Source organism: Pongo abelii, chromosome X (genome assembly GCF_028885655.2).
Source record: "Pongo abelii isolate AG06213 chromosome X, NHGRI_mPonAbe1-v2.0_pri, whole genome shotgun sequence".
Classification (NCBI taxonomy): domain Eukaryota; kingdom Metazoa; phylum Chordata; class Mammalia; order Primates; family Hominidae; genus Pongo; species Pongo abelii.
In genome coordinates, this window is record NC_072008.2 from 52,919,738 (window position 1) to 52,947,406 (window position 27,669).

At 43.6% G+C, this 27,669-nt stretch overlaps 2 protein-coding genes and 1 pseudogene across 5 annotated transcripts; 1 reads left to right on the forward strand and 2 right to left on the reverse strand.

Moving 5' to 3' along the window:
- Positions 1-430: 430 nt before the first annotated feature.
- LOC100450220 (ornithine aminotransferase, mitochondrial-like) lies at positions 431-4,492 on the reverse strand (annotated as a pseudogene).
- A 15-nt stretch (positions 4,493-4,507) lies between these two features.
- LOC112130770 (protein SSX7) lies at positions 4,508-12,337 on the forward strand. Of its 4 annotated transcripts, none has more exons than XM_054544226.1 (7): positions 4,508-4,576; positions 4,737-4,877; positions 4,998-5,112; positions 5,654-5,749; positions 7,591-7,640; positions 9,375-9,508; positions 12,235-12,337. In XM_054544226.1, exons 1-7 carry the CDS (start codon positions 4,508-4,510, stop codon positions 12,335-12,337), a joined length of 708 nt encoding a protein of 235 aa, XP_054400201.1. The 4 variants fall into 4 exon arrangements, with proteins under 4 accessions (XP_054400201.1, XP_024096376.1, XP_054400202.1 ...); XM_024240608.1 differs by lacking the exon at positions 4,737-4,877 and adding an exon at positions 11,053-11,157 and having other exon boundaries at positions 9,375-9,510; positions 12,237-12,337; XM_054544227.1 differs by lacking the exon at positions 4,737-4,877.
- Positions 12,338-19,636: 7,299 nt separating this feature from the next.
- LOC129047312 (sperm protein associated with the nucleus on the X chromosome N2) lies at positions 19,637-21,199 on the reverse strand. Its single transcript, XM_002834675.5, has 2 exons — positions 20,770-21,199; positions 19,637-20,124 (listed from the first exon to the last, which is right to left on the reverse strand). The coding sequence occupies exons 1-2, from the start codon at positions 20,842-20,844 to the stop codon at positions 19,717-19,719; spliced, it is 483 nt and encodes a 160-aa protein (XP_002834721.3). The 5' UTR covers positions 20,845-21,199; the 3' UTR covers positions 19,637-19,716.
- Between the last annotated feature and the right edge of the window lie 6,470 nt (positions 21,200-27,669).

Sequence of the window (27,669 nt, forward strand, 5' to 3'; positions counted from 1 at the left end):
CTTCCTAAAATTCAATGATAACAATGATTTGACTTTATAAGGTGAAGTCTTTTATGTAATTCCCTAGAGATAACTTTTTCAAATACAAAGCATTTATACCAGCAAGGAAATTATAAAAACATATATAAAGTATACTGAAGGATGTAATTTAAACGCTGTCTGTATATATAGATACGTTTAACCTTAGAAAGTACACAACACATCGAAACACTTTCACAGAATATAGATGCCATTGCATGCTCTTACGTTACAAAGCAAACAGCAGCTTCATAAACGTTGTTCTACTATGTATCAACTGAAAAAAACAGATACTCCACAAAAAGGTTTTGAAGACACATGGAGTGGAATGTGCCCGCATTAAGAGCAGAGCTTTTACAAGACCACCTGTCTCCAGCCAGCTCCCAGGGACCACTGAAAACAGCTGCTACCCTCAGAACGACAAAATGGTCTTGTTAATGACTTCACTGGACTCTCGAATCTCATCCCCCTTGACCACCAGCGGAGGCAAAACCTGATGATGTCGCCATGGGTTGGCTTGGCCAGAAGTGGATAATCTTGAAGTCGTAGACACACCTTCCAAGCATCACAATCTTTGGTTTCTTTAATAACAATAGAAATTAATAATTCTTTTCCTCCCGGGCACAGTGGCTCACGCCTGTAATCCCAACATTTTGGGAGGCCGAGGTGGGTGCATCACCTGAGGTCAGGAGTTCAAGACCAGCGTGGCCAACATGGTGAAACCCAGTCTCTACTAAAAATATGAAAATTAGCTGGGCATAGTGGCGCGTGCCTGTAATCCCAGCTACTCAGGAGGCTGAGGCAGGAGAATCGCTAGAACCCAGCAGGCAGAGGTTGCAGTGGGCCAAGATCGCACCATTGCATCCTGGGCAACCAGAGTGAACCTCTGACTCTAAATACATACATGCATACATACATACATACACACAATAATTCTCTTCCTCTTACGGCAGTTACAGCATCAGAAGGTAGCTTCATGGGTTCATTTCTCAAGAGAATACCCATTTTTTTCTGTATTTTCAGCAAGGTTTTCTTCTTCTAAAACCTCAAGGGCTGCGATGGCCACTCGGCAGTCTAGTGGATTGCCACCGTATGTGGACCCATGTTCCCCTGGCTTAATGCTCAGCATTATGTCATTCTCCCACAGCACTGCAGACACAGAGCATCAGCCCCCAGAAAAGGCCTTTCCAAGGAGGACTATATCAGGTCTGACATTTTCATGATCAACAGCTAGCCATCTACCAGTTCTGGCCAATCCTATCTGTATTTCATCAGCAATGAACAGAACCAAGCTGGGAGCACGAGATGGGATGAGGGTAAGTTAATATACCACAAAGCTTACTGTTTTTACAGAGATTCAGCTGGTCTTGTCTTTCTTTCTTTCTTTCTTTCTTTCTTTCTTTCTTTCTTTTTCTTTCTTTCTTTCTTTTCTTTCCTTCTTTCCTTCCTTCCTTCTTTCCTTCTTTCCTTCTTTTCTTTCTTTTCTTTCTTCTTTCTTTCATGTATGGATGTATTTATTTATTTGACAGTCTTGCTCTGTCGCCCAAGCTGGAGTGCAGTGGTGTGATCTCAGTTCAATGCAACCTCCGCTTCCAAGGTTCAAATCATTGAGTGAGCCCAGAAGGTCAAGACCAGCCTGGGAAAAATAGCAAAAGGCAGGGTGGTGCATGCCTGTAGTCCCAAATCGGAAGCAGGAGGGTCGCTTGAGCCCAGGAGGTAGGGACCAGCCAGGACAACATAGCAAAACTCTCTACTAGAAAAATTAAAAATATTAGTGGGGGCGGGGTGGTGTGAGCCTGTAGTCACCAGGCTGAGGCGGGAGGATTGCTTGAGCCCAGGAGGTCAAGGCCAGCCTGGCCAACATAGCTAAACCCCATTTCTACTAACAACAAGAACAACAAAAAATTGCGTGGGTGGGATGGCTCACCCCTGTAGTTCCGAGGCCAAGGTCGGAGGACTGCTTGAGCCCAGGAGGTCAATACCAGCCTGGCCAACATAGCGAAAGCCTGTCTTTCCTATAAATAAATAAATAAATAAAATAAAAATGAGCAGGGCAGAATGGCACACTCCTGTAGTCCTGAGGCCGAGATGAAAGCATCACTTGAGCCCAGGAGATTGAGGCCAGCCTGGGCAACATAGCGAAACCCGGTTTCTACTAAAGAAAGAAACAAACAAAGAAGCAAAAAAAATAGCGTGGGCAGGGTGGTGCATGCCTGTAGTCCCCAGGCCAAGGCGGGAGGATCCCTTGAGCCCAGGCCAACATAGCTAAACCTGGTTTCCACTAAAAAATAAATAAATAAATAAAGCATGGGCCGGGTGGTGCATGCCTGTAGTCCCGAGGCCGTGGTGGAAGGATCCCTTGAGCCCAGGAGGTTGAGGCCAGCCTGGCCAACATAGCGAAACCGTCTCTTTTAAAAAATCAAAAAACAAAAAATATTAGTGGGGGTCGGTGGTTCCCACCTGTAGTGGCGAGACCGAGGTGGGAAGATTGGCCAAGGCGGATGTAACCAATACCACAATCACATCCTATAAGTAAATACATTTTCGTCTCTCCAGGGCTACAGGTAAAGGATGGTAATTGTGCACACCACACTCAGATTCCCTTTCAAAAATGTAATCAGAGGTTGCAGGGCCTTGGACTGTTTTTTCAGTGGCAACAGATATAGAAGCCACTGAAGAATGAAAGCCACGACTAAGTACAGCAAAGCTCTGCAAATGTGCTAGTCTGGAAAACATTGTGTCTTTCAAGTAGAAAAATCACAGATCCGACTATTTTTTTCTTCTCGCTGTTCAGACTAGAATCCAGATTTTTAACCCGAGATCCAGGGACGGTCTTCAGAGAGTTCAAAATCTCCTGATGGCGCCTGAGGACCACCCACTTTGTTGCAGTGGCAACAAAGTGTTGCTGGAGGAGAAGACAATATTGTGCAATGTCACTGGGCAAGGATGATGGACCAATCAGGGCAGTTAGTGAACTCCATCTGGCCAATCAGAAGTCAGAACAGTAGGCGGGATAAGGGAAGCTGATGAGGATGTGACGTCTATCAGTCCAGCCTCCAGGGACAGAACCTTCTCAAACTGGGGGCGGAGACTCTGATTTTCCCGCCTAAAGCATCCCCCGGGATTGGCTACTTTAAGTTCAGAGTACGCATGCTCTGACTTTCTCTCTCTTTCGATTCTTCCGTACTCAGAGTACGCACGGTCTGATTTTCTCTTTGGATTCTTCCAAAATCAGAGTAAGCATGCGCTGATTTTCTTTTTCCGTTCTTCCTACCCCTCCCCTCCTCCGCGGTGCATTTGTTATCTAGTTTTAATAAGGAGTGTATGTGAGGCAGGTCGCCATCTCAAATCCTTCCTGTCAGTTTCTAACTTTTTCAGGTATGGGACTTTTCCTGGGAACTCTAGTAACTTAACAAATTTGGGCCGGGTACGGTGGCTCACGCTTGTAATTCCAGCAGTTTTGGAGGCCACAGCTGGTGGATCACTTGAACCCACGAGGCGGAGGTTGCAGTGAGCCATGATCACACCACTGCATCCCAGCCTGGGCAACAGAGAGAGACCATGACTCAAAAAAAAAAAAAAAAAAACCTCACTCAAATCTTTCCTCCTGGGATCAAGTGATCCTCTCGCGTAGGCCTTGGGACTACAGGCGTACACCACTCCGCTTCTGTTTGTGTGTGTGTGTGTGTGTGTGTGTGCACGTGTGTGTTTGTTATTGTTGTTGTTTTAGTAGAGATGGTTTCGGTATGTTGGCCAGACTGGTCTCAAGCTCATGGGCTCGAGCGATCCGCCCTCCTTGGCCTCCCAAAGTGCTGGGATTACAGGCGTGAGCCACTGTGCCTGGCTGATTGCTGCACCTTGAAACTCCCTACATTCTCTCTAAGTGATGGCGGGCTCTTGTAGTCTCAGAAATTCTAGCTCTCTTCTAATAATTTACAAATTACCCAGTAAGAGCCTCTAAATCCGTTCATATTAGCCATGCTCATTTCTCTTCCACAGAACGGAACCCCCCATCCCTCTGCCTGATCAGATCCATCACCGGAGAGACCATGTTATCTCTGGGACTCATTTCCCTTCCTTTATTTATTGAGTGGAGGTGTCAGCATGCCCCCACTGAATAAAATTACACAGTCACATCTCTGCCTCCCCAACAAGGGTCTGTACATCTTTCAGAGTAAGCCTAGCCCCAGGGAAACTACTAACAACATTAGCCAACCCCTCCTAAAGACTCAAGGCTGCTTTGCCCATAGGAAACCTGTCATCCCAAATCAATACTTCTCCCAGAGACCCCTGGTTCCCTATTTTCATCTGACTTCTCCCCATGCCATTACTCAGGGAAAGATAAGCCCCGAATGGAGAAATGAAGCACCTGATTCCAGGTGACTGAGGGTGGCCGGCCTTCACAGATTTCTTCCTCCACAAGACCAAAGCTCCTGTGGCTGGAAAGACTCAGTCTGTTTCTCTTGCAGGTCATACTGCTCTTGGTGCCATGAATGGAGACGACGCCTTTGCAAGGAGACCTAGGGCTGGTGCTCAAATACCAGAGAAGATACAAAAGGTGAGGTGACCTGGAGGGGGCAGAGTAGTGGCCCAGGGGACAGTGTGGGGTGACCAAGTTTCTGAGGAGGGGAGGACAGAGATACTGGAGACAAGGACCAGGGTCTTGGGGGAGATCTGGACCCTTGGGAGCCTCCCATCCTCGCTCTGTCATCAACTACCATTCTTGGAGACAAGTCTGTGACCGTGCACTACATTTGGTGAATCTCAGTCCATTCTGGAAAGTGGGAAGAGAGCCAGTCAGCAGCACTAAAGCCCTACTGTGTGGCAGGGGTGAAGCTAGGAAAGGTCGCTCATGTTCTGTCAGTTAGCCATGGCATCATCCTCACTTCCCAGATCCAGCACACGGGAAGCGACTCCAGCTGAATGGCAGACATGTCTAACTGAGTCACTGACAAAATTCCTCTTTTATCTTTTCCTAGTCCTTCGATGATATTGCCAAATACTTCTCTAAGAAAGAGTGGGAAAAGATGAAATCCTCGGAGAAAATCATCTATGTGTATATGAAGAGAAAGTATGAGGCCATGACTAAACTAGGTAACAGAAAGTTCTAGGTACAGACAAGTCTGGGGACACATGAGCATCCCTTTTCCTGCTTTGGCTACTTCTTAGGCTGCAGAAAGTACCCCACATTTTCCTTTTGTGCAGGGAAAAATCACAAGGCAGCTTCTGGGTGTTCTGCTCTTCTGTATCCTGTCAGGGCTGAGGGCAGGGACTGGCCACAGTGGAGCTCATACCTGGATCCTGCACGTTTCTCTCCCTTAGGCTTCTGTTCTGATGAGTCCAAGTGTCTCTGTGGCATCCCGGCACCCCCACACCGTCCCTACCTTCCTTCTCTCGGCTTGTATCTTTCTTTCTTTCTTTCTTTCTTTCTTTTTTTTTTTTTTTTGAGTCTGAGTCTCAGTCTGTCACCTAGGCTAGTTTGCAGTAGTGCAGTCATAGCTCACTGCAGCCTTGAACTCCTGGCCTCAAGCAATACTCCAGCCTCAGCCTCCCAAAGCGCTGGTACTACAGATATGAGCCACCGTGGCAGGTCAAAGCTTGTCTCTTAAGGAATAAACATTTTGCTTCTTTCTAGGTTTCAAGGCCACCCTCCCACCTTTCATGTGTAATACAGGGGCCACAGACCTCCAGGGGAATGATTTTGATAATGACCGTAACCAAGGGAATCAGGGTGAGTAGATGGGAAGGGGCTGGAAAGGGTCTCCTCAAGCCCAGCTGCTTTTCAGCTCAGCTACCTGGGAAAGATCCTCAGGCATTTGTTCCCTCATACACATCAGGGCTGAGTGAAAAAAAATTGCAGGCAGAAAGTTAACTACAGAGGCCATTCATATAAAATTTTAAAACATGAAAAACAAGAATATATATTTTTATAGATAATAAGTAAATGGTAAATGTATACAAACATGAATGTGAATAAAAATCCATCAAATTGAGGTGACTGGCTGTAAGTGGGGGAGGGAGGGAAGGCAGGGATTGCTGAGTGCTGCACAGACAGCTTCAGCTGTGACTTGTTGACAGTGTGTTTTCTTTGTTTTTGTTTTTGAGATGGAGTTTCACTCTTCTCGGCCAGGCTGGAGTGCAACAAGGCAATCTCAGCTCACTCCAACTTTCACCTCCTGGGTTCAAGTGATTCTCCTGCCTCAGCCTCTGGAGTAGCTGGGGTTACAGGTGCCCGCCCCCACACCCAGCTCATTGTTTTATTTTTGGTAGAGACGGGGTTTTACCAGGTAGTCTAGGCTGGTCTCAAACTTCCTGACCTCAGGTGATCCACCCGCCTCAGCCTCCCAAAGTGCTGGGATTACAAGTGTGAGCTACCACGCCCGGCCTGTTTGCAGATTTTCTAATATTCTGAATAAATAAATCAAACCTAACATAGCTGTGGGGTAATGTTGAGATCCGACTGGACTCAATATTATTCCCCATACTTTTCTGTGTGTTTGAAATATTTCTTTTTTAAATGACATGTTGTTCTTCCTAAGCACTGTTAATGAATCAAAGGACTGCTAAAAAAAATGTTACAAGAGAAAAAAAAAGAAAGAAAATGTTGCAACTGCAGATTCGCCAGAAACTTCCAGAGTTTGTTTCATTAACAGCGTGTAGGTACTGGATAGGTATCTTAGGAGTGAGGGTGATGAACACATTATGTAATAAGCATCGCTGTTTCTCTGTATTTTATCAAAACCAAAGAGTCTTCTCATTCCCAAAGAACCCTGATTCTCTGTGATGAGCTCAGGAGTGAGTTTGAAAGAGTGATCCCTCATCCAACACACAGAGAGCTTTCCCACTTGTCAGTGAGGAGAGATAACATAGGGTGAAAAAAAGACAGGTTCTTCGGTAGAGATCTTTGTACGTTTCAGGAATATAAAGGGGTCATATGTGTTTACTTGCTCTTCTGCTCTGACAACACAATTATAAGACAAGGTCAGAATGTCCAAACTGTCTCCAATAGACCTATTACTCCCCAACTAAAAGGGCCAGATTCTACAATCTCCCACGATCACTGTAAGAGATCTGAAAATCCAGTGCTTGAGTGTCTGCCAAGATTTTGACGTTAAAGGAGTGTCTTTATACTGAAAATATTTCAGAGCCACTGGACTAAATCATCCATGGTTCATCACACATTTAACAGCTTAATTCACATACCATAAGATTCACCCATTTGAAGTGTACAATGATTTTCAGTTGTTGCATATCTTGAGTGGATACAGTTCAGATTCCTAACCAATCAATTTAATTATTTGGGAAAAAGTAAAAGATATGTAAAGGAATAAGATGAGACTGTGATGGAGTTTAGTCCCCATTTGATAAACCATGAGATGGAAAATTCTGAGTTGATGCCACAGATAAATGAATCAACCATGACTAAACATAATTCAGAAGCAAATCTGAAATAACTCCTCAACAATGAGTGGACTCATAACCCTCTGCTGCAGAATACCCTGATGCTACAGAAGTCTCTAGAGTCTGGAAATCTTTACCAACAAAGAAAAATTCTGATGTATTCTCTTTCAGTTGAACGTCCTCAGATGACTTTCGGCAGGCTCCAGAGAATCTTTCTGAAGGTGAGTATCTCTCAAATCTAAAGGACCAGAGAACCTTTGTCCCTCCACAGATGCGAACACTGGTAAGAGTGGGAGAATATCAAAAATGCCCTCACTGCCTCCTTCTCCCCATGTCTATCACAACAACTTATGTAGCACCAACGGCTTGATAATACTAACAGTTGTGATCCTTAATACATCTTTTGTTTTCATAGTGATGCCAGATACTATTTCAAGCAGTTCACATGGATTACTGTATTTAATCCTTAAGAAGACCTCTATGACATTGTTTCTATTATTATCTCCAAATAATAACGAGTCACACACTTCGGTTGTCATCCATATAAAAGCCATGTGACTTGGCACAAATCTTCTAAGTTCTCTGAGCTCCAGATTCCTGGTCCATGAAATGGAAGCAAAGAATCATAGTTATCAGCAACATAATAATAAAATGAAGCTATTGGGGTATAGAGATGTTAAAGAATTTTCCTGGGGCGCAGTGGCAGTTGTAGTCTAATCCAGAGCTCCAAGCCATTTAAAGCTCATTCACGTTTGCATTTGTTTATGAAGTTCAGATGTTGCTCACTAGGGCTTTACCTCATAGGGCCTGCTGGTGCTTCCATTGAGACACCCATTCTCCCAATAGGAAAGACCAGCTGGCCTCTGCTCTGTTACCGGGACCACTTGCATGGCTTAGGAATCGTTTTGACTGTTGGCCCCTCCCTACTGTGAGCTCCTTGAGGACCTTGTCTGCACCTGGGGCATCCCGGAAGCCCCCATCCCAGCCCAGGGGATCCCTCGGAGGCCCCTGAATGAGTGACCCCACAAGTGCAGATTCAACTCTGGTTTAGAGGGTAAAGGGATCTGGGAGTTGGGTTGCCAGTGTGGAGACCGAATTCAAGGAAGGATCACGAAAGGTATTAATTGTTATTATTACTATATTTAAACAGTGTTTACAAGCTCAGAGAGGACTTTCCCGTAGACTATTCTACATGTATTTTTTCACTATTTCATATATGAGGAAGCTGAATAAAAAGTAGATTAAGAGCGGGGCGCGGTGGCTCGCGACTGTAATCCCAGCACTTTGGGAGGCTGAGGTGGATGGATCACTAGGTCAAAAGATCAAGACCATCCTGCCCAACAGGGAAAAACCTCATCTCTATTAAAAATACAAAACTTAGCGGGGCGTGGTAGCACCTGCCTGCAGTCCCAGATACTCTGGAGGCTGTTGCATGAGAGTCACTTAAACACAGGAGTCGGATGTTGCAGTGAGCCGAGATTGTGCCACTGCACTGCAGCCTGGTGACAGAGGGAGACTCTGTCTCAAAAAAAAAAAAAAAAAAAAAAAGTAGCTTAAGATTGTTGGTCAGTGACACATCCCAGTGCAACCAGAATTGGTATGGTACCACCTCACTGAATTCCACATTCAATGTTGGTGCCTCGGTAGGGTGGTATGCCAGATCTGGTACTGCTTTCTTTGCTGCCTAGATTAATTGCATGGAGATTTTTACTGTTTGCAAGAATGTCAGTCTTAAAGAGTGTGAAGATAAGCATTCTAGCCCTGGAAACCATATTCACATAGGCCATTCCTTTCCCTTCTAACTTCCCAGGTTTCTCCTAATTTAGGCATGTGTAACTCTCCCGGCATTGTTGAGAACATTGATTAAGGTAATGCATGTGAAGACGCTTTGTAAGCTCTAAAGCACTATAGAAATGTCACCGATACTGTTTATCTGTGACCTTCACATTATAAAGATCATGCCCAAGAAGCCAGCAGAGGAAGGAAATGATTCGAAGGGAGTGCCAGAAGCATCTGGCTCACAGAACAATGGGAAACAGCTGTGCCCCCCGGGAAAACCAAGTACCTCTGAGAAGATTAACAAGACATCTGCTAAGAGGAAAGAATTCGGGAACAAACCCTCTGGCTTCCCTGGCTATGTTCAGGTGTGTGGACTGGGTGTGTGGCATGGACCCCAGACAAGCCTGGGTCCAGGCTGGGCTGAGGAGCTCGCCCAGCTCCAGATGAGATGTTTGACTGGACTTCCAGAGATACCGACTGGAGTTGTCATCCATATAAAAAACCACGTGACTTGGGGCAAGTCTTCCAAATTTTCTCAGCTCCAGATTCCTAGTCCATAAGATGGAAATAAAGAATCATAGTTCATAAATTGTTTGGAGGCATTAAATTTAATCTAGAAGGCCTGATGACATGAAAGGTGCTCAAGCAATTCTATCTTTGATAACCTGGGATAATATCTTACTCAGCTCGGTGCCTGATACCCAGTAAAGTTGTACTTCAGAGATATTGCAGATTCGGTTCCAGACCACTGCAATAATGTGAGTCACACACATTGTTTTTTTGGTTTGGCAGTGCATAAAAACATTATGTTTACACTGTACTGCAGTCTACTAAGAGTGCAATAGCGTTATGTCTAAAAATGTACATACCTTTATTTTAAAATAATTCATTGTTAAAAATGCTAACAATCTTCTGAGCCTTCAGTGAGTCACACTCTTTTTGCTGGTGGAGGGACTTGCCTTGGTGTTGATGGCTGCTGGCTGATCAAGGTGGTGGTTGGTGAAGGGTGGAGTGGCTGTGGCAGTTTCTTAAAAGAACACAACAATGAAATTTGCCACGTTGATTAACTTTCCATTTCATGAAGGATTTCTGTGTGGTATGCGATGCTGTTGGATAGCATTTTACCCACAGTAGAACTTCTTTCAAAGTTCGAGTCAATTCTCTCTAGCTATGAAAGTCCTAGAAGGCATCTCCTTCCAACAGAAGGCTATTTTATCTACATTGAAAATCTGTTGTTTAGTGTAGCCACCTTCAACAGTGATCCTAGCTAGATCTTCTGGATAACTTGCTGCAGCTTCTCCATCAGGGTTTGCTGCTTCACCTTGCACTTTTAAGTTATGGAGATGGCTTCTTTCCTTAAACTTCATGAACCAACCTCTGCTAGCTTCACACGTTTCTCCTGCAGCTTCTTCACCTCTCTCAGCTTTCATGGACTTGAAGAGAGTTCGGGTCTTGCTCTGAATTAGACTTTGGCTTAAGGGAATGTTGTGGCTGGTTTCGTCAAATATCCTGACCACTCAAACTTTCTCTATTTGAGCAGTAAGGCTGTTTTGCTTTCTTATTCGTGTGTTCACTGGAGTATTAGTATTATTATTTCCTTCAAGAACTTTTCCTTTACATTACATGCTATTACTTCCTTCAAGAGCTATTCCTTTGCATTCACAGCTTGGCTGTTTGGTGCAAGAGGCCAAGCTTTCAGCCTGTCTTGGCTTTCATCATGCCTTCCTCACTAAGCTTAGCCATTTCTAGCTTCTGATTTACAGTGAGAGACATGCGACTCTTCCTTTCATTTGAATACTTAGCGGCCATTATAGGGTTGTTAATCGTCCTAATTTCAATATAGGTGTGTCTCAAGAAATAGGGAGGTCCAAGAAAAGGAGGAGAGATGGGGAACAGCTCATCGGTGGAGCAGTCAGAAGACACAAAACATTAATCGATTAAGTTTGTCATCTTCTATGGGTGCAGTTCCTGGTACCCACCCCCCAAACAATTACACAGAACAGGGTGATTATTGTCAATAATAACTTAATTGTACATTTTTAAAAAACTGGAAGAGTGTAATTGGATTGTTTGTAACACAAGGATAAATGGTTGAGGGGATGGATACCTTATTTTCCATGATGTGATTATTACACATGGCATGTGTGTATCAAAACATCTCACGTACCCTGTAAGTATATACACCTACTGTGTACGCACAAAAATAAAAAACAAGGTCGGGCGCCGTGGCTCACGCCTGTAATCCCAGCACTTTGGGAGGCCGAGGCAGGCCGATCACGAAGTCAGGAGATCGAGACCATCCTGGCTAATACCGTCAAACCCCGTCTCTACTAAAAATACAAACTATTAGCCAGGCGTGGTGAAATGCTCCTGTAGTCCCAGCTACTCGGGAGGCTGAGGCAGGAGAATCGCTTGAACCGGAGAGGCAGAGGTTGCAGTGAGCTGAGATTGCTCCACTGCACTCCAGTCTAGGCGACAGAGCGAGACTTCGTCTCAAACAAAATAAAATAAAACAAAAATTAAAAATTAAAAAATTAAAATTATTTTAAAAGACTAAAAAACAACAAAAACAATTGCAGTAATAATATCAAAGCTCACTGATCACAGATCACCATAACAGATATAATAATAATGGAAAAGTGTAAAATTGATGAGAGTTTCCAAAAAAAACATTGCAGCATCTGTGAAGCACTATGAAAATATGGTGCAATAAAAAAAAGTATGCCTCGGTGCCCTTAATAAAAACACGTGCTGAATGAAAGGAGGTAAGGGTGGATGTTCCCATAAGTGAAGAGGTGGGGAATCTAAACCCGACAACGGAACAGAACAACGGACAGAAGCTAAAAATTTAATTGGCATTTGGCCTATATTGGTGTGGGTCTAAGGTCTCAGCCTCTCTAAGCCAGAGAATGTGAAAAACTGGATAAAGAAGGCCCATGGGCACTTGGGAGGGGGGAGGCATCTCCTTTTTTGAGAAAACAGAGCCTAACACTCTCCAACCGATCCAACCCTCATTTTCCAACTCTTCCCCATCATAGGACCCAAAAGGGGGAAACATGCCTGGACCCACAGACTGCATGAGAGAAAGCAGCTGGTGATTTATGAAGAGATCAGCGACCCTGAAGAAGACGACGAGTAACTCCGTAAGTGAACCTTCGGCTCATCCCCCACATCCCTGCAGATGTGCTATTCTGTTATGGTACTGGTATCCCATCTTGTCACTTATTCCCCAAATCATTCCCTTCTCATAATTTTCTAGGGTACAGCATTGAGGCTGAATGATGAGATTTCCCATGTTTTCTTTTCTTTTTTTTTTTTTTTTTTTTTTGACGGATTCTCCCTTTGTGGCCCAGGCTGCAGTGCAGCAGCATGATCTCCGCTTACTGCAAACTCCGCCTCACGGGTTCACGCCATTCTGCTGCCTCAGCCTCTCCAGTAGCTGGGACTACAAGCGCCCGCCACCACGCCCGGGTAATTTTTTTTTTTTTTTTGTATTTTTGGTAGAGACGGGGTTTCACCGTGTTAGCCAGGATGGTCTCGGTCTCCTGACCCTGTGATCCGCCCGCCTCGGCCTCCCAAAGTGCTGGCGTATACAGGCGTGAGCCACCGCACCTGGCCTTCGCAAGCTCTTTTTACTCCCTGCCCTGTATATCCAGGGATGCTCCCTACCCAGGATGCTGTGGGTTCCCAAACTCCAGGTCAGCCCTGTGTGTGGGCCATGCCTTCCTCTAGCCTAGGAATGGATAAACCAGGTGAGGAAGTCACTGAGGCATGAGCAGATGGTTCACTTCAAGGAACCGTGGAAGGCGTGTGCAGGTCCTGGGGTAGGGCAGAATCAGAGTGTGCAGGGTCTGCAGGACAGGAAGAGTTGAGATTGAGTTATCAGGCAGTGGGAACTCACTGCCACTTACTTTCCTTCTCTCTTCTTGCCTCAGCCTCAGGGATATGACACATGCCCATGATGAGAAGCAGAACGTGGTGACCTTTCACAAACATGGGCATGGCTGCGGACCCCTCGTCATCAGGTGTATAGCAAGTGAAAGCAAGTGTTCACAACAGTGAAAAGTTGAGCATCATTTTTCTTAGTGTGACAAGAGTCCGATGTTAGTGTTTCCGTTGTATTTTCTTACAGCGTGCCATTCTGTTAGATATTAGCGTTTTCATTGATGAGCAAGACATGCTTAATGTGTATTTCGGTTTTTGTATCCATGCACCTACCTCAGAAAGCAAGTGTAGTCAGGTATTCTCTCCATAGAACAGCACTACCCTCCTCTCTCCCCAGATGTGACTACTGAGGGCAGATCTGAGTGTTTAATTTCCGATTTTCTCCTCTGCATTTACACACCACACACACAAACACACACACACACACACACACACACACGCACCAAGTACCAGTATAAGCATCTCCCATATGCTTTTCCCCATTGCCATGGGTCCTGGTCAAGCCCCCCTCAATCTGTTTCCTGTTCAGCATGTACTCCCCTCCTCTCATTCCCTGTATCAGTCACTGACAGTTAATAAACCTTTGCAAACGTTCCCCAGTTGTTTGCTCCTCTCATTAATGTGTGCACAGGTCTCTGCACGTGTGTGAATATTTCTTTAGGAAAGATTCTTAGAAGTTGAATTGCTGTGTCAAAGGAGTCATTTATTCAACAAAACACTAATGAGTGTGTTCTCGTGCTGAGCACTGTTCTAGGTGCTGGGGAGACATCAGGGAACAAGGCAGGCAGATGTTCCTGACCCCCATTCCAGAGGAGGATGTTTCCAGTTGTTGGGTTTCTTGGTTTGTTTATTTTTTCTAGAGAAGCGGTCTTGTGCTGCCCAAGCTAGAGTGCAGTGGCATGATCATAGCTGAATGCAGCCTTGAACTCGTGGGCTCAAGTGATCCTCCCACCTCAGCCTCCAGAGAAGCTGTGACTACAGGCATGCACCATCATGACCCACTAATTTTTTTAAGGTTTTGTCAAGAAAGTCTCTCTATGTTACCCAGGCTGGTCTTAACCTCCTGGGCCAAAGCGATCATCCCACCTTGGTCTCCTAAAGTGTTGGGATTATAGGCGTGAGCCGCAGCACCTGGCCTCCGGTTTTTATTTTGATAGAGACTATACATTTCAGTCCTGGAGCAGGATTCTGCAGCAGGTGGTTGAGCATCTTGGCCTTTGCTCTCTGAATGATTTTCGGTTTCAAGGTCTGAGAGGGTCCGTTTGGGTGGATGTGGGAGGAGACACAGATGAAATCGTCATCTGGGGAACGTGGAAGAATCAGGCAGATGCGTGCACTGTAGACCCTGTGATGGCCAGGGAATAGAAGAGTCCACTTAGTCTCCATGCAGGGGAGCAATTGGTGGGAAAGTCTCCTGGACAGAAGCATGAGACTGCCTATCAAGGGTCTCACCAATCAAGGGCCTGGGGGCTGGGGTGGGGACGATGATTTGGGAATGGGACAGTTCTTTCTCACAGGTACCATTGCATGGTACAGAGGTGAAACAGTAGTGGGGAAGGATGGGCACAGGGGAGTCTATTTTAGAACAAACCATTGTGTGTCAATGGAGACATCAAAGCTCCATTCACACACAATGGACTTGAAACACCAGCCCCAGGTGGAGGCAGGATTGGAGCTGTTTTGACCATCCATAGCCCATCACCTTGGCCTCCTGGTTCTCCCCAGCCTTAGAAGGAGGACACTGTCATCATTACGCCTACATGATAGATGAGAGACAGAGTCCCAGACAGATGGTAGGCGTCTTGTCACAGGTCCTACAGCTGGCAGGTGCAGGAGGAGCTGAGTTTGGAGCTCACTGACTTCAGAAACATTAAGGAGGACAGATGTGTGGTGGAAGGAGGGAGAATTGAACAAGCCCCAGGCTCTGTTTCCAATCACAATGTAAAGGCTGTGGGTTCATTTACCGAAGACAAGGAGCCCTAGGGGAGAGAGAGTGTAGGGAGGGACAGGCAGTTGTGGTCACAGCAGGGACCGTGGGAGACAGAGATATGCAGGGTGGGCAGAAGAGTGGCAGGAGAGACCCAAGGCCAAGTGTGGGCTGTCACAGCCACCAGAGGGAGAGGGTGCCAAGAAGGAGGTTGTGGGGCTCCAGGAGTAAGAGGTTCCCCAGATCTGTGAGCATGCCCTGCCTGGCACTGCAGGAAGAGGTGGCTGCCACCCAGGTCAGTGTGGACGTACCTCTACCTGTGTCTCAGAGGAAACAAATTCTATTTTATCCCAACATAGTTCTGTATTACACAAATGTAACATTCGGCTACTAGATATTGAGTGCCATATCCTCCATGCAAATAGAGGAGAGCATACCCCAAAAGAGATAATGAAGGATTTGATTTTTCTTTCTCCCTGGGACGATGGGATCCATAAGTTGATTCCCCAAGCCCACAAGACAGATACAAGGAAGGGTGGCTGGAAGATTGTGAGTTATGACAGGCAACATTTTTCCTTAGGTTCCATGGGTATATAAAGCTCCGGACTATCTGTCTATCATGGATAGATAAAGAGTGAACATGGTCCCCTCTCCACAAATGTGTTTCTCTCCTTGTGAAGGGCTGAAGTTACACCAAGTTCTGATACGTTACATTCGTGTGTGTGTGTGTGTGTAGTTTTTTTTTGTTTGTTTTTTTTTTTTTTTTTTGACATGATCACACTCTGTGGACCAGGCTGGAGTGCAGTGATGCACGTACAGCTCACTGCAGCCTCGAACTCCCAGGCTCAAGGGATTCTCCCACTTCAGCTTCCGATCTAGTTGGGACTACAGGCACAGGCCACCACACCCAGCTAGTTTTTGTATTTTTTTGTAGAGACAGCATCCACTATGTTGCCCAGACTGGGGTGGATCCCTGGCCTCAGGCAATCCTCCTGCCTCAGCCTCCCAAAGTGCTGGGATGACAAGTGTGAGCCACCTCGCCAGGCGTTCACTTTCTTTAATGAACAATTGTCAGAGTTTCATCTTAGAGACAAAAGTGGCTACTGCCAGCCAATCTGAGTGTGGTGTTGGAGGGGAATCTGGCTGATTCAGATGTTTCTAATGAACTTTTAAATTAACCTACCTGATGATTTTCCTAAGGCCCTTTCCAGCTCCGTGTTTTTTTGATTCAGGGTTTGGAGTTTTTCAGAGGCTTTGTTACAAAGATCATCTCCTGGGCAGGCGCAGTGTCCCACGCTGTAATGTCAGCACTTTGGGAGGCCGAGGCAGGCAGATCACTTGAGGTCAGGAGTTGGAGACTAGCCTGGCCAACAGGGTGAAACCCCCGTCTCTACTAAAAATACAAAAATCAGCTGGCCGTGGTTGCAGGCCTCTGTGAATTCCAGTTACAGTGGGGAGTGAAGCAGGAGAATCCCTTGAACCTGGGAGATAGAGTGTGCAGTGAGCCGAGATCACGCCACTGCACTCCAGCCTGGGAAACAGAGTAAGTCTCTTGTCTCAAACAGCATCTCTTTACTACAGTGATTTGAGCTGTGGTCTTGTCTCCTTGGGTTTCTCTATCAGTCTGATCCCATCTACTCTATCTCCCAGGAATGCCTCAATATTTCTGGTGGACCACTGACAGGTTTTCTTATTTTCCTCTACTCTTGAGAATTGACCCTTGAAAACATTTTCTTCCCAGTTCAATGGAATGTTGAGTGGGGCACGGGATCTATCTGCCATCTTGCTCCAATCATCTGGTTTTAGATATTTTATGTATATTTGTCACCATATAAGTGTATTTTTTCTCAATTTGGTTTTCTAAATGGTTAATATTGGTATGTAGAAAACCTATCTATATATATATAATATTTTGTTACCTGTCTGGGTGCAGCTTCCCCTGCATTTTGGCACAAGACTCAATATGTTTTATTTTCCAAAAGGAAAGTGACAGGCTGGGCGCGGTGGCTCACGCCAGTAATCCCAACACTTTAGGAGACTGAGGCGGGTGGATCACCTGAGGTCAGGGGTTCAAGACCAGCCTGGCCAAGATGGTGAACCCCCTTCTCTACTAAAAATACCATAAAATAAAAAAATTAGCAAGGCATTGGTGGTGCGCACCTGTAGTCCCAGCTACTAGGGCAGCTGAGACGGGAGGATCATTTGAACTCGGGAGGTGGAGATTGCAGTGAGTCGAGATCGCACCACTGTACTCCAGCCTGGGCGACAGAGATTCTATCTCTAAATAAAAAAGATAAAGAAAAAAAGAAAATTCACTTCACAGGCAATAGATAGTTATAAAAGGATACTTTATGGACGATTTCATAGGGGAGAATGATGGAAAGAAGGGATATATATATATATATATATATATATATATATATATATATAAAACAGAGCTGAGCAATTCGCTGCAACAATCACCAGAACTGCCTTTTTCTCCAAAAATAGTACCCCAAGCTATACTACTACTGGTTCTTCTAGTCCTTCCCTCTATTCCACATCCTCAAATTGTCAATTTTCTTATTGGGATAATTTTCCTCTGCCCAGATCTGGGTCCTCCACAACACTTAACACTGTCTTCGAGTGTTTGAATGCCCATTGCTTTAGCTCAGATTCCCGAGGAAACAGGCTTTGGGCCATACAGGACACCTCTAGACAGACTATACTGAGAAACAATGCCTGGAATGGTGCATGGGGAGAGGGGAGGGGAGGGGAGGGGATGGGAGGGGAGGGGAGGGGAGAGGAGGGGAGGGGAGGGGAGAGGAGGGGAGGGGAGGGGAGGGGAGGGGAGGGGAGGGGAGGGGAGGGGAGAGGAGGGGAGGGGAGGGGGAATTACGTACCTGACTCTCACTCCTGGTTCCTTTTCTTATTGGGCAAAATTTACCCCACAGATGTGAACTCCCCTACACTTCTAGATTGCATCAACTGCTCCTTTGACAGCTGTCTAGGAAGCCAGATCCCACACTTTCAAGTGTAGTGTTTCATACAATCCAAAAGTGTTAGCAGAGGCCAGGCGTGGTGGCTCACGCCTGTAATCCCAGCCCTGTGGGAGGCCAAGGCAGGCAGATCATGAGGTCAGCATGGTGAAATCCCGTCTCTACTAAAAATACAGAAATTAGTTGGGCATGATGGTGCACGCCTGTAATCCCAGCTACTCGGGAGGCTGAGGAAGGAGAATCGCTGGACCCTGGGCAGCAGAGGTTGCAATGAGCTGAGATTGCACCATTGCACTCCAGCCTGGGCAACAGAGGGCGATTCCACCTCAAAAACAAACAAACAAAAAATAAAAAGTGGTAGCAGAAATCAGAAAGTCCAGATATGTGGGTAATTGGCCTTGTTGTACAGCAGCAGCCAAGGGTGAACACTAAATGCTCCCAGGCAAGTCCTAAGTTCATCGAGTAACTGGAGTGCCCATCTTTGTTAGTTAATTGCCTTTATCTGAAGGAAAAATAAAACTCATATCTCTATGACGAGCAGGTGCTTACGGCTTGGATCAAGGCACCTAAGTTAAACTCCCCTGGTGACAGGGAGACAGGGACATCATCTTCCTCGACGTTCACCTTTCAAAGAGATGGCTCCATGGCCCTGAAGAAAGACATTCCTGGTGGCGGTGCTTGGTGGCTCACGCCTGTAATCCCAACACTTTGGGAGGCTGAGGCTGGAGGATCACTTGAGGCCTGGAGTTCAACTTCAAGACGTTCCTGGGTTGTAGGGTGGCCAGAGGCTTACATATCAAAGGAAGAATTTACAAATACAAATTTTCTCAAGGAAATGCTCTAAGGAAAGTGAAATGGAGAAAGGTCTCTTCTTGCTCTTTTGGCAACAGGAAAATCTCAATTTTATGTTTAGTTACCCTTACAATTTCCCCCTTTTGTTATTCATTTATAGTAACAGTACAATTTTCTAATTATCTCCACTGCTTTGAAATGAGGCTCAGTGGCACTGGAGAAGCTGTTTCATTCGCACAGTCAGCTTTCACATTCCCTCTTTTGATCAAGATCTTTCTTTGAAAACCTCACAAACCTCAGGTGATCCACCCGCCTCAGCCTCCCAAAGTGCTGGGATTACAGGCGCAAGCCACTGTGCCCGGCCCTATAACCAAAGTTTTTAATTGTGTCCCTCTAGAGAGAGTGAGCAGAGGGGTCTGTGTATGTCTGTATTGTGCTTTGTGTTTTACAGAACATTTACTCTTTATAAAGCATATACTTCTAACCTAGGAAAATATCAAATGGAAAAGGGATGGGAATACCTTTGATATGTACATTCAGCAGAACTACGTGCTGCCGGGTACAGTCGCATGAACATATACACATCTCCACTTCCTGTGAGATAAAATTTTAAGAAGAAAATTTTCTTTAGGAATCAGTGCTCCCCCAGGCCTTATTTACAATGTTTGGCTTACTGTCAACCTGTGAGTCTGTCCACCAACCCTACAGGACCTCATATCCCTCCCTTCTCAAATGCCTACCTCTTCCCTTCCCTTCCCCGCCACCATCAGAAAACAGGCAGAGATATACACAGCCATCAGCTTCTCAAACTTGATTTTATTGTAATCATCGCCGTTGGTGGTGAGGATTTGTCCAATTTGGTTTCTCCATGTTTAATTAGTCTTCCTCACCCTCCTCTGACGATCCTTCAGATGCGTCTGGGTCTTCTTCCTCCTGTGAAGATCTTTCAGATGAGTCTAGGTCTTCGTCCTCTTGTGAAGATCCTTCAGATAGCCCTAGGTCTTTATCCTCCTGGAAAGATCCTTCAGGTAATTGTAGGTCTTCATCCTGCTTTGAAGATTCTGCAGATGAGTCTAGGTCTTCGTCCTCCTGTGAGGATCCTTCGTCCTCCTCCTCTTGGACTGGATTGATGGAGTTCTCTTGGGACTGGTCATTCTCCAGTTGATTTGAATGTATTTTCTTAGTCTTCCTGTAGCACAATACTAATACTGTTGAATATTCTGATGTTTTCATCTTTTTCAAACTCGGTTCGAGGGCTAAGTCCCTGTTTGGTGTCTCCTGCATCTGTTAAGAAAACAGGGAGAGGCCAGAAAGACATTATTGTGGGTGAATAGGATAGAGACTGGATAGCAAGGGGGGCTTTATGAGAAGGAATGCAGGTTGAGGAAGGGGTTTGATCCAGAGAAGAACAAGGTTGAATCACAGGGTAGGGATCTATGGGGAAGAAGAAGAGGAGCATGGGTAGGGTCGTCTGTTAGTCCAAACTGCACCATTTTGTAAGTTCTTTGCTATTTTGCAGACCTTGGTCAAAGTGAAACATCCCATGGGGGTTCAGGCCATGAGAAACATCCTGCCTAACCACCTGTCCACAAGGCAGACAAAGGCCCAGCTAAAGAAACATCCCTATCGTATCTTGCTTGGCAAAGTTCTAAGGAACACCACGATGATATTCCACCAGAAAAAGGGCCAAACCACCTGATCATAAGAACATCTTATCAATATCCTGCCGGGCAGCAAGCCATACTGCCCAGATCCCTCCCACCCATACCTGTAAGTACCCCAGGCTGTAAGCGGTGGTGGGATCTGGCATTAAGCTGGTCCCCCACTTCCACAAGCGTCTGCAGTATTCCTGTGTTGCTGTTTGAGCTGCCCCCTCTCTGTGTGTCTTTCTTTCATCCTCGCCTTCGCTTCAAAACCTAACAATCTTACCTCATCATTTCTGTTGTTGGAGTCGCAGGGGCTCTTCCTCTTCTCCCCATTGGTGCTTGAAGTGGGCTTTTCCATGATTCTGGTTGGTTGTTGAATGTCCACAGCAGGATCTTGTGGAGTCCAGACTTCCACAGCTATATTGAAGCTTCCCAGTGGCCCAGAGCTCTTGCCCTCCCTATATATACCCTGCTGGTGACAAGGCAAAGCCACACCCTTGAGCTGTGTTTGATCATACAGGCAGTGTCCCAGCCAATAACAGTCCTAGGGTGGCTTAGACATCACAAAGCACCACTGCTGACCACTCCCTGGGCTTGTGGGGGAGGGGTGACAGGGGTGTAGAGGAAACCAAATGCTGTTGTTGTTTCAGCATCCCCTGAAGATGCATCCCAAACTGATCTGCTGCCGCTCCTCATTTCTCCATGTTTAATGTTCATGGTTCACATGGAAGTGACAGGATGATTCCTTCAAGCCCTTCCCCACAGCCATTCCTATTAAGTGATTCATTGTTTTGTCTTCCAGCCCTCACCATGACTTAGTATTTTAGATGTCTCACCTCAAATCCCCCAAGCTAGTGTGGCTACATTTAATTATTGGTGGAGATGTGAATTATCCCATTTCCCTCTTACAGTTCCTTCATATGCACCTTGAAGACCATTTACTTTTGGGCTACTGCCAGGCAAATTTCAACCCATGTTCTTTTACCCAATGTCCATGTAGTTCTTTTAAGTTTCCTATTTCCAATCTGAAACAATGACCTCAGTCTGTCAAAACTTTAGTGAATAAACATTCTTTACCATGTATCCTAGTCTTGTTTCAAATCAGGGGTGTATGTTCATAGTAAATGTAGTATCCCAACATGAATTCTACCAGTATGTGGGGTGGGGGAAGGAGTAAATATTCAAGTGCTGGAAGTTGTTCTGAGTATTTACCTGCAGGATACTACAATCTAAGACTAACATGTGCAAGAATGTGGGCATAGTTAAGCTTTGTACTGGAGATTGTGTCCAGTGCCAAAAAAAAAAAATGCATTCAGATTGGAAGGGACAAGTAAAAGTATCTTTTGTCAAAGACTACATGAGAGTGTATATAGAAAAGTCAATCTAAAAAAAATGCTTCTACAATAATTGAGGTTAGCAAGATTGCAGAGTAAGCGATCAACATATAAATCAATTGTATGTTTATCTATTAGAAGTTATATATTAGAAATTTATATATTAGAAGAGACAGTGTTTCAGCCAATGGTAGTCCTAGGGTGGACTGGAAGTTAATTTCAACAACTGAAAGTTGAAACTAGGAACAGTGCAAATTAAAATATCACTAAAAATAGTCAGGCTTAGGGACAAATCTGAACAAAGATGTAAATGACTTGTATACTGAAAACTACAAAAAAAGTGCAAAGATAAATTAGTGGCATAAGAAAAAATTGAAATGTATTTTTGAATTTTGGTTGAAATATTCAATATTGTAAGATGCCAGTTATTTCCAAATTCATCTATAGTTTCAACTCAATCTAACCAAAATCCTAAAATAGTTTTTAATAGAAATTGACAAGATAATTACAACATCCACATGGAAATGTAAAGTGCCTAGAATACCCCAAAAGACAAGTGTTGAATCTGAAAAAGCTCTGGATTATGTTAATGTCAGTGTTCTAGTTTTGATAGTGTAATGTGGTAGCGTACTGAAGAGTGCAGTATTGGGAGAGACTGGTTGAAAGGTACATAAGGACTCCATGTACATACGTTTGAAACTTCTTGTGAACTTATAATTGTTTCAAAATAAAAAGCTAAAAATATTTTAAAAGGCAATAAGAGAGAGGGCCAAATACAGAGAAGGCATGGCCCTAGATTCTTCTCACTGGTTGACACTTGTCTCATCCTCTATAGGAAGTAACAAAACTCGATAACGGAAAATAAATTTAAAAAATAAAACACAAGAGAAACAGACCCTGGAATTCTATTTCAGTGTTCATCAAGCTCACATGTCTTTACTTCATACACCCCAAAATCAAGAGAGGCCTAGCGAAATACCCTGCTGACCTCCAGACACAACCAATTTATTGTAGTCCCATGACTGTCATCTAAACACAAACGAAACAAAAGAAGATTGGTATTAACGTATATAATTTTTTTTAGTGAACCCCAGATGTTGTCTAGAGTTCAACAATTCCATTTATTAAATGCTCACAAGCAAACTTTTAATAATTTTTTGTACTCTAGTCTGCAATTAACCGTGAGAATAAAACTCTGTCATGTCATGTTGTAGAAAGAAAAACAAACAAACAAAACACCAAAAGGCCACATCAGATAGAGTAGGTCAGAAACTGATTACAATTGCTGAAAATAACAACTTTCAGTTACCTTATTGCCTTTTAAAATTGTTTTCTGAATTTGTTTACCAAAAAATGTTTTGATGGGTATATCACTATCCAAGGAAAATTAATCCAAATGTTAGGAAAACTTTTAGTGCATATTTCTATTGAAAGATTACAACTGACTTTATACAGTAACTCCTATCGAAAACCTTAGTGATTATGTTTTCAACCAAAATGAAGAATAAAAAATTAAAGGTCGTCAGTGTACAACGACTTCATTGTATTGAACGTTTTTATTTCTGATGTGTTCAGTTTTCAAGAGTATTCTTCTTTATCATATCAGGTTGTGGAACATACTTAAAGTGACTCTCCCACATCACACTATAAGTCAGAATGCAACCGGGACAAGAAGCAGGGAGTCCTGGGAACTGTTTTACTTCTTGCTTTTGGGCCTGTGTACAAGTGATATTATAAACTGACACTACTTTTGTTATAATAATAAACTTCAGCTACCTTTTTAATAAATTTTTCACACTTTTTAGGTGTCTAACACAGATTTAACCACCACACAAATTACCAGATATAGGATAGGATCTGCTTGGGATTTGCCCCAATCTGTGGCCACAAAGAGCAAGGAGTTAGAGGCCAACCATGTATTTTCCTCTGGAGCACAGACGGGTGAAGAGCAATCAACGAGAAAGAGTTGAGTACGGGAGAGGGATACAATGTTCTACTGGCTTTGCGTGTGACTGAATGAGTGGCTTTGAAAAATACCAACACCATTGCCTCCACTGCAACCACGACTACCTCTCCACTACTACTAATATTACTACAAGCAATAGATTCCATATACCAAGAACCTACTATATGCCAGGCTCTGCTGTAAGCATATGGTATCAAAGTCAAACAGGAAATAGATGGTACGTCCAAAATGGAGTAATTTGACAAATATTTATCTACAAAGGAACCATTTACAAACAGGTGGATGCAGGGAGACCATCAGAGGTAGTGCTTGTTGCAGCTGCCATCACTCCAGACCCAGAGGAATGAGAGCAGGGAGGAAGTGGTTACTAGAACCGGAAATGATCAATAATCATGAGGAAATAGCTGTCTTGAGAAGAACAGTGACCTCTAACAAGTGATTTATCCAGGCTGAGGTGACTCACAGGGATGGAGCCAGGAGAGTAAGTCCACAGCCCTCACTCTCCCTCCTTCCTCCAACCTCTGACTCTCCTTGGGGCTCCCCATTAGCCAAATCCAGTGGACATCAGAGTCCAGGAGCCTATTGAGACAATCCTTTCTAAATAGCCTCCCAGGACAGAGCAAGTGAATAAGGGTGGTGAGTGAATCTGGAAAGAGGGAAGATGTTTAGCCCAGGTGCAATACTCACAGCAGACCCAGGAGGTAGATATCATCACGGGGGTCCCATTTACTGGTGAGGAAATTGAGGCCCAGGGAAGCTCAATAACTCAATAATTGTAAAAGTGTTCAAACCTAGTTCAATCTGCCCTAAATCTCATATTCTTTCTGGTACTCTGGGTAAATTGCATACCTTCTGTAGGCTTCAGATCCCTCAGCTGTAGAATGAGTAAATTGGCACAACCAATGTCATTTAAAAAAATATGCTAGGATTCTGTAATCCTCACCTTTAAAGATACTATCATTCCTTTAAACTTTAGGCAATATTATGATTCAAGCCAACCAGACTTACAACTCCAGTGTAAAACTATGTGTGGTGGGCCTGTACTACCTTGAACTACCATGGTTTCTCCTTCTGACTCTATTACCACTGGGAGAATACAGTGTGGTGGGGCTATCCTGCCTTGAACTACCATGGTTCTTCCTTCTGATTCCATTACTACTGGAAAAATACTAGCACCTAAGAACAAAGCTGTTGGTTTAAGATGGGGGATTAACCCAGAAATAGGATTCTTTAGACAGAAGTAAGCTACCAAACAAAGACCATCAATTCTCTCAGCAATTCTAAAGAGGGAACATATTCTATCTCAAGCACTGGGCTAGTCGTAGGGATATAAAGACCATGGTGTTCATTCTGCACTTTTTGAAGGAAAGTGTTCTACATGCCAACCCAAAACTATATTCCGTATCTGGCATATTGAAAAAGCATTCTGAAGTAACGTCCAGCCTGACAGAAAATAAAACTGACTCCTTAAAGTCAAACATTCTGAGTAGACAGAAATTTTCTATAGTGCTCAACATTTTAACTTTTTGTCTTTTCAATTATTATTTTTAATTTTTTGTGAGTACATAGTAGGTGCATATATTTATGGGGTACATGAGATGTTTTGAAACATGCATGCAATAAAGAATAACCCTGACATGAAGAATGGGCTATTCATCCCTTCAAGAATTTATCCTTTATGTTACAAACGAATAATATTCTTTTGGTTATTTTGAAATGTACAATTAAGTTACTGTTGGCTTCAGTCACTCTGTTGTGCTCTCAAATAGGAGGTCTTACTCATTCTTTCTGTTTTTTATACTCATAACTTTCCCCACGTTTCTCCCAACCCCTAAATACAGATTCCATCCTCTGGTCACCATCCTACTACTCTCTATGTCCATTAGTTCAATTGTTTTGTTATTCAGATCCCCCAAATAAGTGCCAACATGTGATGTTTGTCTTTCTGTGCCTGCCTTGTTTCACTAAGCCTAATGATCTCCAGTCCCATCCATGTGGTTACAAATGACAGGATCTCATTCTTTTTACGGCTGAATGGTACTCCACTCTGTATACGTACCCCATTTTCTTCATATATCTATTGGCAGACATTTAGGTTACTTCCAACTCTCAGGTATTGTGAACAGTGCTTCAATAATGAGAGTGCAGATATGTTTTCAATAGAATGAATTCCTTTCTTTTTGGTATATACCCAATAGTAGGTGTGTTGGATCACATGGTGACTCTATTTAGGTTTTTGAGGAACCTTCAAACTATGGTTGTATTAATTTATATTCTCACCAACAGTGTGCAAGAGTTGTGTTTTCTCAACATCCTCGCCAGCATTTGTTATTGCCTGTCTTTTGAATAAAAGCCATTTTAACTGGGGTGAGTTGATATCTCATTGTGCTTATATGTGCATTTCCCTGGTGATCAGTGAGGTTGCATATCTTTTCACATGCCTGTTTGCCATTATTATGTTTTCCTTTGAAAAATGTCTATTCAAATCTTTTCCCTGTTTTTGATCAGATTATTAGATTGTTTTTTCTCATAGAGTTGCTTGAGCTCTTTATATATTCTGGCTACTAATCCCTTGTCATGTGGCTTGTTTGCAAATATTTTCTCCCATCCTGTGGGTTGTCACTTCACTTTATTAATAGTTCACAGAAGCTTTGTAACTTGATGTAATCTCATTTCTCCATGTTTGCTTGGTTGCCTGTGCTTGTAAGATATTACTCAAGACATGTTTTGCAGACCAATGTACTGAACATTTTCCACAATGTTTTTTATAGCAATATCACAGTTTGTGATTGCAGATTTAACTCTTTCATCTATTTCGATTTGTTTGTGTTATATGGTAAGAGATAGGGGTCTAGTTTCATTCTTCTGTATATGGAAATTCAGTTTTCCCAGCACCACTTATTGAAAACACTGTCTATTATCCAATTATGTTCTTGGTACTTTTGTTGAAAATTAGTTCACTGTAAGCATGCGGATTTGTTCTCTATTCTGTTCCATTCATCTGTAAGTCTGTTTTTATGCCAGTATCATTCTGTTTTGGTTGCTATAGCTCGGCAGAATAGTTTGAAGTCAGGTAATGTGGTTCCTCCAGTTTTGTTCTTTTTGCTCAGGATAGCATTAGCTATTCTGGATCTATTGTGATTCCACATGAATTTTAGGATTGGAGATCATTGGAAAAATCATTGGAGATTCTTCAAATCTCATTGGTACTTTGATAGAGATTGAACTGAATCTGTAGATTGCTTTGGGTAGTATGGACATGTTAAAACTATTGATTCTTCCAATCTATTCAAATGGAATATATTTCTTTTCTGGTGTCATCTTCAATTTCTTTCATCAGTGTTTTTTTACTTTTCATTATACAGATTGTTCACTTCTTTGGTGAAGTTAATTCCTATGTATTTAATTTCATGTGTGGCTATTGTAAGTGGAATGATTTTTTAAATTTATTTTTCAGATTGTTCTCTGTTGGCATATAGAAATGCTACAGATTTGTGTATGTTGATTTTGTATCCTGCAGCTTTAAACAATTTGTTTATGTGTTCTGAGTGTTTTTTCGTGGGGTCTTTATATTTTTCCAAATATAAGATCATATCATCTGCAAACACTGATAGTTTGACTTCTTCCATTCCAATTTGAATGCCGTTTATTTCTTTCTCTTGATGGATTATGCTAGCTAGAACTTCCAGCACTTTATAAGAGTGGTGAAAGTGGGCATCTTCGTTGTGTTCCAGATCATAGAGAAAAGGCTTTCATTATTTTTCCATTCAGTATGATAGCAGATGTGGGTCTGACATATATGGCTTTTATTATGTTGAGGTATGTTCTTTCTATACCCAGTTTTTTCCAGGATTCTTACCGTGAAGGTATTTCGAATTTTATC

Bases quoted from the DNA above. Each gene is read 5' to 3' on its own strand.
- LOC112130770 (XM_054544226.1), top strand. From the start codon at position 4,508: ATGAATGGAGACGACGCCTTTGCAAGGAGACCTAGGGCTGGTGCTCAA. The intron at 5,113-5,653 runs GTAACAGAAAGT...GCTTCTTTCTAG, and splicing joins TGAGGCCATGACTAAACTAG to GTTTCAAGGCCACCCTCCCA. The intron at 9,509-12,234 runs TGCTAAGAGGAA...CTTCCCCATCAT, and splicing joins GAGAAGATTAACAAGACATC to AGGACCCAAAAGGGGGAAAC.
- LOC129047312 (XM_002834675.5), bottom strand. From the start codon at position 20,844: ATGGAAAAGCCCACTTCAAGCACCAATGGGGAGAAGAGGAAGAGCCCC. The intron at 20,125-20,769 runs GTAAGATTGTTA...TTTTCTTAACAG, and splicing joins CCAACAACAGAAATGATGAG to ATGCAGGAGACACCAAACAG.